The following is a 12,250-nucleotide window of genomic DNA, read 5'->3' as shown; positions in this document are numbered from 1 at the left end:
CATGGGAAAAAAATTCTGGCTTTCAAAATATTTTTTTTAGAAGATTGATTTTGAGATAATCAAAAACCATCGCTTTTCTAAATGTTGGTGATTACGAAATATGAGCTTGTGAGAACATGATGTTTTTCTGTTGGATTGATATGCGACTTTTTAAAAAAATAATGTTCTCATAATTTTCATAGATTTTTTTTTCCTATTATTTATGTAATGCAAAATTTCATCAGTGGTGTTATGTATGTTAGAGTATCTCTGAAGAAAGAAAGAAAACACTGCACAAATGGTTAGTTTCAATGAAAGACTTTTCCTTTAATTATCCATACATTCATGTCTAATGAATTCCACTGCACAGTGGTACATCAACTGAAAAGCTCTCGCCTTCCTCTTAGTTTTCCGCAGTGAACTACTGCGAAAAATAAAAAACAAATGACAATTACAGATGGCAAATGACAGAGATGTGAAACGGTGTAAAGGGGGAGGGGGTGTAAACTTCAAAAAACAAATAAGCCAGGACCACCCAGGTGTCCATACGTTGCGAAAAGGGGAGGAAACAAAAAGGTAACATCAACTTTTTTTTTCATTACATATTTTCACTTGGAAAGACATACATTAGACTTTCAAAAATGTTCCACTGAGCAATTACACAAAAATGTGCTACTAATATACACACAAACATTTACGAGACACCCAGTGAAATAATTCAATGGGAGAATTTTTTTTCCCCCTTCTTTATTTGAAGAACAGTATTTTTTAACTCAAAAATAAAACAAGAATAAACGTGTATAAAAAAGAAAATCACTGGAATATTGTGCATTTTTTTGCAATAAGAAAAAAAATAAATTTCAGACTAGGTTTACATGTGCTGCATGGTCACAGGATTACTTTCTCTACAAGATGTCACTGCGTCTCCAAACAATTAATGGCAAACTTTTAAGTGAAATACAGAAGAAAATTATTTCACTGGGTTGTTGTTTCAAGGTCAACAGTATAAACCAAGAACTGGTGCAGTTACTTCTTTTTCATTTTGAAAAAGATTCTATGGTATATAATGGGGAACAAAAATTAGGCGAGTGCATTAAAAATTGGCATTGTTTACACCACGCATAAAAGAAAGAAAAAAATTTTAATATGTAATGGGTGGTCTTGCACGATCGCTTACAGAAATTATAACAGCTTCCTTTTAAATCGAAGGAAGGGAGAAACAAAAACAAAAATCACAGCAACTTCTTTTTTTAAAAATGCAAAAAGCTGCAATGTCAAAAAAGAATTATCTACTTCAAATGGCGCGCACAGGAAAAAAAGTCCACAAAAAAAAATGACAATTTAAAACGTCCATAAAACACTTAAGAAGAATCAGCAATATTGATTTTTTTTTCCTGTTCTCGAAAATTTAAAAAATAAGTTCTTGTTTTCATGATTCCAATGTGGAGGGGAGCACAGGAATGAAGTACAACAGCCACAGAGAAAAAAAATCATCAATTAATCTTCAAAGAGGGGTCGAAGAAAAAAACCATTTAGCTTTTCTTCTGCACCAGTCCCTCTGTTTTCAAATATCGGATTCGGATGCGAGTCGTGCGACTTTAGGAGTATACACGGAAGCATTGGGATCCAGGTTCGATTTGGCCACCACTTTCTCCTCTCCCATATACTTGGGGGAATAAAGGAGGGAGGAGACGATTCCGGAGGCAAGACTGATCGCGGGCTGATTAGGGGCGTAACAATTGGGGCTGCTGGTGACGGGCATGACGGCCATCACCTCAGCAATCTTGGATTTCAGTTCATCAATCTCTTTGTCTTTCTGAGCCAAGAGTGCTAGAAAACAAGAAAAAAAAAGTATGAATAACAGATAAAATTCAGAAAATAACAATTTTTTAAAAAATTGAGGACAGTGAAAAAAATGCTTTTGACAAGTTAGGAGAAAGGAGATCTTTTTTATTTACTATTATGGAATATGTTACATGTATGCACAGTGTATTTTAAAGCACAATTAGGTTTCAAATTCAAAATCCAATCAATCTTAACACAGATTCTACCATGAAGGCATTTTATCTTTGACGAACTAAAAACAGCAAATCCTAAATGTAAATTGTGACATTTGTATCTACGAGTACGATTATCAACTCATAACTTCTAAAACATGACTAATAAAAATTAATATGCATTATCTTGCATATTAAACTAAATTTAATATGTAAGTAATTCCTTATAATGAAGCAATTATTTACCTAATTTCAATAATCTTTCTATTTTTAATAATGAAAAAGTTATATGAACATGAACATTTTAACTATCACCACCATTTCCTACCCTTCTTCTCCCTTGAATTCCAAGCCACACAAGATTAAGAGATTAAGGATTCGGGTGAAATAAAATACAAAATAAAATATTTGCTCTAATGATACAATGATGTATCAGCATTGCCAAGCATGTAAAACAGCACAGTCAGCATTATTTAAAAGGGAATTAAACTCAAAATTCCCCCCTTCTTGTTTTCTTTTTTTTTAAATGCTTTTTAAGATTCTCTGTATTTTATCTGCTGTTGTGCCAAACCTGTGAGAATGATTGCAGTAAGTCTAAAAGGATTCCACCTAATACAGTAAGACTAATCACTTAATCCCCCCCCTTTTTTTTACAACATAATAAGACATCTTTTATGCTTTCTTTGAAAAATGGAATGTCATTTTCATTCAATCGAAAATCTGGCTAAATTTTTAAATGTTTATAAATTTCACACAACATTTTTGTATCAAAGTATAATGCCAGTAAGTTCAGAAACATAATTTGATGTACAAATGGCACCCAAAAAATCAATTAAATGGTTAAGATCCATCGATTATGTAGTCAATGATGAAATTCAACTTAAGCATTTTCTTAGAAATTGCACAAGGCAAAAAGATATTCAAAATTTGCAAGTGGTCTACAGGTATACTGTCTTTAATACAAAATTCTTCACTTGCAAGAGTGAAATAATTTTTTTTTAATGCAGAGGCAGCACTATATACATAAAATGAGCATACATAAGACATTCTTTTTTCGCTTAAAAACTCACAATATGAATTAAATTCTTCAAATGCTATTAATAGCAACAAAACACATTAATTTTTCTAAGCATACATACGAAACTTAAATGAATACAAAAGTTGTCTTTTATATACTTTAATACATGTTGTGATATATCTCACTTAATCTAGAGTACCTAACTATTAGATTATGAACCAAAAACTGATATTAATTAATGTAAATCAAAATGGCCTACAGCACCTAAAGGTTTGAACAAACCCGAAATAAAACATAAAAAGGAAATGCAAGTCTGACATAGCTGCTCCTATTACGAGGTAGGTTGCCTTTAAGAAAAATTAGCCAACATTTGTGTTTTGCCCAGAAGAAAAATCTGATAAGCGAGACCACAATGAGCAATTTTCTTTTACTGAAATGTACATTAATTTATCAATTTTCCATCAATAGTATTCATTATAAATGTAACTAAAGAAGCAGGTTATTTAAATTGGGAGATAAATACTAAAGTATGAAAAGAACTGTAAAATAAAGGTCACGGTTTTCTTAAAATGCCAGTTCAAAATTGTGATTTGTTGAAATTGTACATCACTTAATCAGCAATTGGTCACAAATCAAAACCAAAAGGTACTTCATTTCTCAGTTTCAACGAAATAAGCATTTATTGAGATAATAGATAGGTCCAGCATTCTTACTTAATCTTCTTCTTTAACAGAATTTCTTCAATGTAGACTTGTGATTGTTATGAATACATAAATTGGTTAAAATAATTTTTAAATCATATTTTACACATATTTATCTTTAAATTATGCAAAACATAATAGCTGATTAATTTTACTGTCATAAAATTGATGCTCAAACTCATTAAAAAAATTAATACATGTGTAAAATTTAGCAAGAAACTGCCAAAGTTAAAATTGTATATGTAACAAAAATCAGATATTTGAGGAAATTTTGATAAAATTTAAATTTAAACTTTTAGAATAAATCGAAAATCAAATTTAACTAAAAATAAACCAGAGATTCAAAACTTGCCATTTTGAATCTCAAATATATTGCATCCGAACTTAAATTAAAAATTTTTTTAATCTTTTTTTGTTATACATAAACATAAAAAAAATATTTAAAAAATAATAAATATAATACTTTTATTACAAAAATACAAATATTTCCTTTTTTTACACACAAAATTGAAAATAATAATATGCAAAGCAGAATTGTTCATAGCAATACTTGCATTTTAAGCATTACTATGAAACCACAAAGACTCCAAACAATTTTCTTAATACATTGTAAGAAATGAATAAACATCTGTTTTGCATTTGAACATTAGGGGAAAAGAGGGAAATGTGTAAAAATGTATGTCCATTCAAATAAATATAGATAATTTTAGCTTTATTTTCTTAAATTTAAATCTTAATTCAAATGTTCTTATTTAAACTAATGATTCATGGAAAACTAGTTATAAAATAAGTAGTAGATAACTTTATTGTTACTTCTCGCATTTCTTAAATACTGTGATATTAATACTGCTGTCAAGACAATTTTAATAAAACATTCCATTATTATATTGTGAAAAAGTAAGAGTTCTTTTATATTTTAAAAAGTTTTTTTTAAATTTACAATTTAACTTGAAATAGTATAATTGCTTAAGTTTTTTTTTTTTTTAATATGCTACTATTAAAATCAAAAATTCAACACATAAGATAAGAAACTGAATTTAAAAATAAACAATAGTTCAAAAATTATTATTATAAATATAATTTCATATTCACATTATAAAGACTGGCAAAAAACATTCAGAAACAAAGTTTTAAAATCTCAATAACTATTCAAAATCAGGCTTACCTTGTGCAATTTCAAGTTGACGTTTTGCTTCTCCAAGGGCAGAAAAGAGGTCAAGTTTTAATCGAGTCTCAGCACTCAGACTGTTTTCCAAGCGAGCATTTTTCTCTTCCATTGCATTCAAAGCAGAAACCAAAGCTTGTGTGCTACTAATATTTTCCTGGTATGAGGACAAAGACTGAAAATAAATAACTTGCATGTACTCGAGATAGAGTGTTTCTTTCAGCAGGAGCTTAGAGGATAACACTCTTAAAAAATCTTCTAGCATTTTAGAAATAAATATTTTGCAAAATTCCCTTTCTTTCAGCATGAATATATAATTGTTTATTTTAAAAGAGTGCATATAAATTATTCATTGTACTAAAATAACCTCATACACTGTAATTCTAAAAAATTTTATTTATATAATAAATACTATAATTTAATAAGTTACTTTCATATATGGCCACCACAAAATCTTTTTTTTTTTTTTGAGTAAAATTGCAAAACTAATTGAAATGGCAACAATGCGATATTGTCCAAGTAAATAATTATATTCATAAAATCAAATAATTTAAAAATAGAGCAAATCAAAAATGATAAAAAAAATTAAACTGAAGGAATTTTAATTAAGAGCAATCGAATTTCAAATGACAATTACTTTTTTTTATTTAAAATTTAATTTAAATTTTCAAGCCTGATATCTGTGCCATGCTTCATATGAAAGGTTTTCTTTTTTTTTTTCTTTTTTTTTTTTTTTTTGTAATAAAATCTATGAGTAAAAATAAAGTGCTGAATGAGTAGAAAAGTTTAAAATCCATTTTTTGTATATATGTAATGATATTTTAAACTTTAATTTCAACTTAATTAATTTCGAAGATTTTATCTTAATTTAACCCATAGTAACTTCATTCTAAAATATTCTCTTATTTCGTGATCCAATTCCACTTTCCCTACTTAATTAATTCAAGAGAAGCTTTATAAAATTGCTTAGTCAGCTAAACGCCGATATTTTCACACGCTCGGCGTGAAGGGGTAAAAATGTCCAATAAGCACATTCTTTCTTAAAAGATCCCTGTGTTTCCCTTACACGTAATTGACATGCGTCAGAAATCCCTATCAGAATCTTAATAATATATTAGCACAATGAAGAAATATTTTCCCTATCAAAATCTAAGCTTATATAAGGCGAGGGATAATTTATTTCGGCCCTTCTTCCCACTTCCGCTTTTGCTCTGCGTTGTGGCAGACGCCAAATGTCCGCATCTTTGCTAGTAAATAATTATGCTTTCCCAGTGGATTAAAAAGATAAAAAGTATCTTCACTGTCTTCAAACTGCATCATGCTTCACAACAAATAATGTTACACACACACACACACACATATATATATATATATATATATATATACTTCCTTTTATATAAATTTAGTAAAAGTAAGGAAAAAAATAAATATGCATAGAAACATCGTAAAGAAGACTGACAGACAGAATTCCATTAATTAGTTTGTTTTATTCTTGAAGCATCTTTCCTTAATTAACAAAGTATTTAAACTATTTAGACAGTATTTATGGTGGATCTGGGCCCTGATCATTACATAAAAAAGCAAGACATATATTCACCAGTGAAGCAAAAAACATTAGAAGGTCAGTTTTCATGCATTATAAATAGAAAAAAAAAAGAGAGAGAACCTGACATAGCACTTCTTTGACACTTATAATATTAACAGATTGATCACAGTATTTAGATTAGAAATTTATGGGGAAAAACAAATCTATAAAACTCATAAACCCCGAAGGATTGAATTATGTAAACTGTTTCCTAATTATTGGCATTTTCCAAAACAAAATATAAAATTGCTGCTTAAATTCAACAGAATATTTCACATTACCTGTGCTTGCCTTTCCATTTGTGTTAATTTTTCGTCACGCAATTTCAAATCCCGTCGGAGCTGTTTAATTTCATTTTCCATGTCTCTCCGTCGAGATTTGCAAGTTTCTGTGCACTCCGTCCTAAAGGTATGCAATAAATAATATTCAACTTCCTTATTAACTGTCAAAAAACACAATCTTACCGAATTTAGTAATTAGATTTTTTAACCTAATTTATTTGAACTTGTTCTCATACAATGACAAATCTGACTTGTGCATTATATTTCAAAATTTAGAATTATTAGCAGCAATTACTTAGAAATTGATCAAAAATAGTAAAAATATTAATTATTATATAAAAGGAAATAAAAAAAATACATTAGAACTTGACTAATTCATAGGTTTCTAATTAAATTCTCTTCCCCACAGTTCTTTGAATTTTCTTAACATAATATTAAAATGACAATCGCAATTTGAATTTATTTTTTGTCAATTTGAAATCAAAAGCAAAAATGTGTTTTTATTTCTAAACTGTTTTCATCAGTTAAATACATCTAAACCTTGTCTCCTCAGTGATCAAGTGATAATGGACATTTTTTTCCCGGCCATTATCTCAGTAAGCATTTTATAGTTGTACATTGGATTTAATCAAAAAATGCAATTAAAATTTATAAATATTTTTTTAAAAAACTATAAACATTATATTTTTATGGTATTGCTTATTAAGATGTTGTATGCTTATTACTAACAATTGTTGTATTCAAAGTTCTCTACATTGTTTATTCAGATTCTTTCCTTATTGAAAATATTTTTCAATCATTAACATTTTTATCAATTCGATTTATTAAAATTGTTAAATATTTTAATTAAATCTTTATATCTAATTTTATTCTTAAAAAATTACTTTCTAATGCTATATTCATTTTCATATTTTATATATAGTTTAAATATTCTAGTGAATTTAATTTTTCATTTTATTGAAGTTCCATCAATTCCGAATTAGCCAAATTACATTGTAATTACATCTAATTAGAAAGTTACAGTTACTTCCAATTAGAAGATGGCAAAAAAATTAATTATCATCATATCATAAATTATCATAGCTTATAGCTATATAGTATACCACATGAAAATGTTCTGAGCAATTTAATGCAGCACTCAAGTCATTAAATTGCTTAGAACTGTAATAATATACTAAAGATCAAGGATGTACATTTTTTTCTTTTTAAACAAGTCAAAAGAATTCTTTTTATAAAGAAATTTTTTTTAAAAATGGTAAAACTGAAGAAAACAATATAAATTTTTTTTCCAATTTCTCACAAACTGCAAAAAAGCATTAAACATAAACTAAAGAATACAGATTATCATAAATGTCAATTTAGCACCTTTAAAAAACTATTTTTCTTTAGTTTATCCAAAAAATTTTATACTAAATTTGATTAATATTCAGACAAAATTTCTATAAATTTCTCATACTCCAGATCAAATACTTCATAATTTTAACTTATTATACTAGTTCACCCATCACTGGAATTGATAATTAAACGTGGAATCAAGAGTTTATAAGTGTTATTTTCAATGATATTTAATGTAGATACACAAGCTACAAAATTTTAATTATATATTTTAAAACAAATTCTAACCTTGCAGCAGTAGCCAAAGCAACAGCCCGTGCAGCAGCAGCTTCATCAGCTTTCTTTGCCTTTCGCTCAGCAGCAAGTTGATTTTCACACATGGTTCTCATCTTCCTTTCTTCTTGAAGCCGTTTTTCAAGAGAAGATATAGTTAACTTATCCTGCTGTCGGGCGGCAGTTAAAGTTTGAAGCCTGAAAGTTAAAATTAAAGTATTTTAATAATTTCTGCTAATAATACAGATGAATAGTGTGTATGTTTGGGATTCTGTGTGTGCATTGATATTTAGAAGACAAATTACAGCTAAAAAATTTCACATTTATATACCTTAGAGTAAGGAAATGTACATTTGGAAACGATTTTATAAAAATTACTTTAGAATTGTAGTTATTTATAAATGAAGCAAAATTTTTGCATCTTTTTATCAATAATTTCCAATATTCTTTTATCTAATTACCAACCTTGTTGCCCCGATATTCAAACCATTTTCATTGTTTCAACAATATTTCTTCAAGATTTTGTTCTATTATTGAAAGCTAAAGCAGACTGAGTCTGTTTAATATCTATACAAGACAGATGAAAAGTGAATTTGTTCAATAGCAAAACTTATAAGACAGATGAACCAGACAGCTGTGTTTTTAATAGTGCTATGATATTATGTGGGATTGGTCACCATTAGAAAGGTTCATATACACAATAAACAATGCATAAGACAATTAAAATAAAAAAATATATATATCTGACAATTTGCTGAAATCATGGATATGATATTAAGCTATTTAAATTAAATTAAATATAAGCAATAACACCAGAGAGGTGGTTAGTGGTTGCCAGGAGGAACTAATAATTAATAAATATAGTAGTTGAACAATTTCCAACATTTTCATTGAGTTAATGAGTCACAATGTTTGATTTTTTATAACTTCCCTCTCTTCTCAAATAAGTACCCTTATAGAACTTTTTTGTAATAATTTTATTTGGCACCTTGCCTAAAAAAAAAACATTTTATAAGACATTACTTTTAAGATCTCCTTCTTCACAATGCATTCATGACATTTTAATTAACAAAACATTACAATTCAGACATCAGGAGACATCCACAATCAGCATGAGATATCCATACTTATCAAACTTGAGGCTTCTTTTTTATTATTATTATTATTTCAATATTATATATATATATATATATATATATATATATATATATATATATATATATATATAAGTAAATAAAGTGTAAAAATTTACAAACATGTACAGTTAAAATAACAAGGTTTTAATGTTTAAATACTACACACATTCGTTTTTGTTTATCTTAAATTATCCTTAAAGTTTTAAATGTGACGTAAAAGAGTACAAGAAGCATTGTAAATGAATACAAATTGAAAATATGAAATATTGTTTTTAAAAATTTTAACACACCAATAAAGAGAATAATTAATATACACATACAGACAAGTTTAAACTTTAGTCAGATGCTACTCTCTAGCCTAGAAGCGAGACAAATATTTAAACTATATATTTATTTCAAAAAATTATAATTAATGCTAGATTTTTTCATCAAAAGCATATTATGTATTCAAAAACATGTACAGTGACAAAATAAAAAAAAAATATCTCTTACAAAATACTTTTTAAAAATGATATAACAATGCAAGCACCAAATACCAAAATAAATTTTTAATTAATTCTTTTATAATGGTAATCAATGAAAAAAAAACCCTTCTGAACATAAATCAAATTCAAATGCAAAATCACTAAAACACAATACTCAAATTTAATTCGAGATAATAAATACATAATACCAGAAATGCTTCCGAATAACCTACTTGTTTTGTAAAGATTCATTATCTTGTTGCAGCTGTAGAAGCTCGCTTTTCACAGAGCGTTCACCCACAGAAATGCTGTGTATCTGACTTCTGAGGTCTTGTTCAGACTGCCTGCTCGACTGAAGGTCGACTTTTAACCTTTTTATGTCAGCCTCAAGTCTATAAAAAGTTTTACATACATTATTTTATACTCCAAATGTCCCTTAATCTTTAATTTTGAAAAATTGAGATTGTATATTAGAAACAATGCCTGAATATACAAATTTAAATCTGCATAAAAGCAATAATATAATGTTATTGAAACACAATTTGAAAACATCAAAGCAAAATAAAAACTAAATATTATAAAAAACACTAATGTTCTTTAAGAATATGAACTAAGAAGAAAGAAAAATTGTATCTTAAAAATAATTCAAATAACAATTTCAGGAGTATTTAAAAATTATAATCTTTTACTGTACAATAAATAATAGTAATCATACGTTAAACAAATGCACATAACTATTACAAACAAACATTCTAATATGCCACAGTTTCACTTAAATATTTGATAAAGATCCATGTTTGTAATAGAAATATCTATTAATTTTAGGATTAATTTAATATTAGTGAGAATTTTATAACGAAAATCAACAAATACAAGCTGTGAAGAATAAAGCATGGGGAAAAAATCCATCATTTATTAGAACAAAGGATTTAGAACAAAGCCACAATAAAGGAAGTATACTTTTAATGCTTTAAAAATATATTTTCTCCATTAAGTAGAGTAAACATTGAATCATCAGGCTAAATACTTTATATATGGTCAAAAGAAATAAAATACATTTGAAAGAGTTAAAAAGGTACAAATTCGTACACAACGCTATTCTTTTTTTTAATAATAATGTTATTAATATTAAATTTTTATTCAGGTTTTAGTTTAAATTTACGTCAAGTGAAGATGAACCTGGAGATTTATGTAAATATGAATGCATAAGCATAAAAATGTAATTTTATGAAATAATAGTATTCAGTATAACATTTTATTGTAGTATTCAATAGAGCTGGTCTTTGATCTGAGACAGGTGAATGAATTTGCAGCAAGGACATAATGAAAGAAATGGAAAAAAAGTCCATGAAGAAATTAAAGTTAAAATAAATGCATCTTCGCTGAACTCGGTCTGTTTGTTCTCTTTACTGATATACCCTAAATCACATGTTATGAGGGAGAGAAACACAATTAGATCTGGCTAACTAAAATCCACATTCCTCTCCTAATTTATGAAAACAGATTCATGCAAGCCCCCCTCCCTCATCAAATGAATCTTTATTTTATATAAATGATTAAATAATAATTAATAATGAATAATTTTTGACAGTGTGATATTTGTCACATAAACCTGTGAATAATTTTGAATAACCTTTGAATAATTTTTTTGGGTATATATATATACAATGATTACTCAATTACAGAAAGATACAATTGAATTCATTTTTGGACTTGAAATTTTCTTGAATGAAATTCGCATTTTTAAGGATTTTTGATGATAATAATACTTTATTTCCCTTTAGTCCTTTTAAAATTATTAAGTCCTTGTAATTAAGAAATAAATGCAACTTTTAAAAAAAATCCAAACCAATTTTGTAGCATCTTTCTGAACATCATACTTTAGAAAAAGTTTACATCTTTGGAAATTTATTATAAATTTTTGAGAAAAATTAATTCTTAGGCAAATTTTTAAATAACACTTGAACAAAAATCAAATTTAATTACAATTTATGAAGAATCAAATATGCAATCCTTATTTTAAGACAAAAATTCCACATCTATAGGAGAAGAGTCAATGATTCTTTAACAATAATCTCAGAAAGCAAAGGAAAAATTTTAATTATTCATTCATGGATGCATGTAATCTAAAAATGTAAATAAGTATCTTATGAACTTACAGAAATTAATTAAGAAAGCTTAAGTTTATTTTGAATGAAATAGTGAATAAATACTCACTGATTCATATCAAATATTATATGGAGAGACAAAACTAGCGAAATAAAATTGATTAGTGATCTGAATAACTTATGAACTGAACTATAATGAAGCGCATTT

The 12,250-nt window shown here is 27.2% G+C and overlaps 1 protein-coding gene across 3 annotated transcripts in view; it reads right to left on the bottom strand.

The window, feature by feature from the left end:
• Nucleotides 1-281: 281 nt before the first annotated feature.
• The window catches only part of LOC129975657 (macoilin-1-like), a 112,859-nt gene continuing 100,890 nt past the window's right edge, over nucleotides 282-12,250 (bottom strand). For 2 of the 3 annotated variants that reach the window (XM_056088763.1, XM_056088761.1), the window contains exons 8-12: nucleotides 10,168-10,326; nucleotides 8,350-8,532; nucleotides 6,727-6,847; nucleotides 4,861-5,035; nucleotides 282-1,809 (exon numbers count right to left, since the gene is read on the bottom strand). In XM_056088763.1, coding sequence (XP_055944738.1) covers nucleotides 1,544-1,809; nucleotides 4,861-5,035; nucleotides 6,727-6,847; nucleotides 8,350-8,532; nucleotides 10,168-10,326 — 904 coding nt within the window. In that variant the 3' untranslated portion in view covers nucleotides 282-1,543. The remainder of the gene's footprint in view (nucleotides 1,810-4,860; nucleotides 5,036-6,726; nucleotides 6,848-8,349; nucleotides 8,533-10,167; nucleotides 10,327-12,250) is intronic. The other variant, XM_056088762.1, reaches the window with a different exon arrangement.

The sequence above is a fragment of the Argiope bruennichi genome, chromosome 7 (assembly GCF_947563725.1).
Source record: "Argiope bruennichi chromosome 7, qqArgBrue1.1, whole genome shotgun sequence".
NCBI lineage: Eukaryota > Metazoa > Arthropoda > Arachnida > Araneae > Araneidae > Argiope > Argiope bruennichi.
This window is presented reverse-complemented; position numbering and strand designations above follow the sequence as displayed.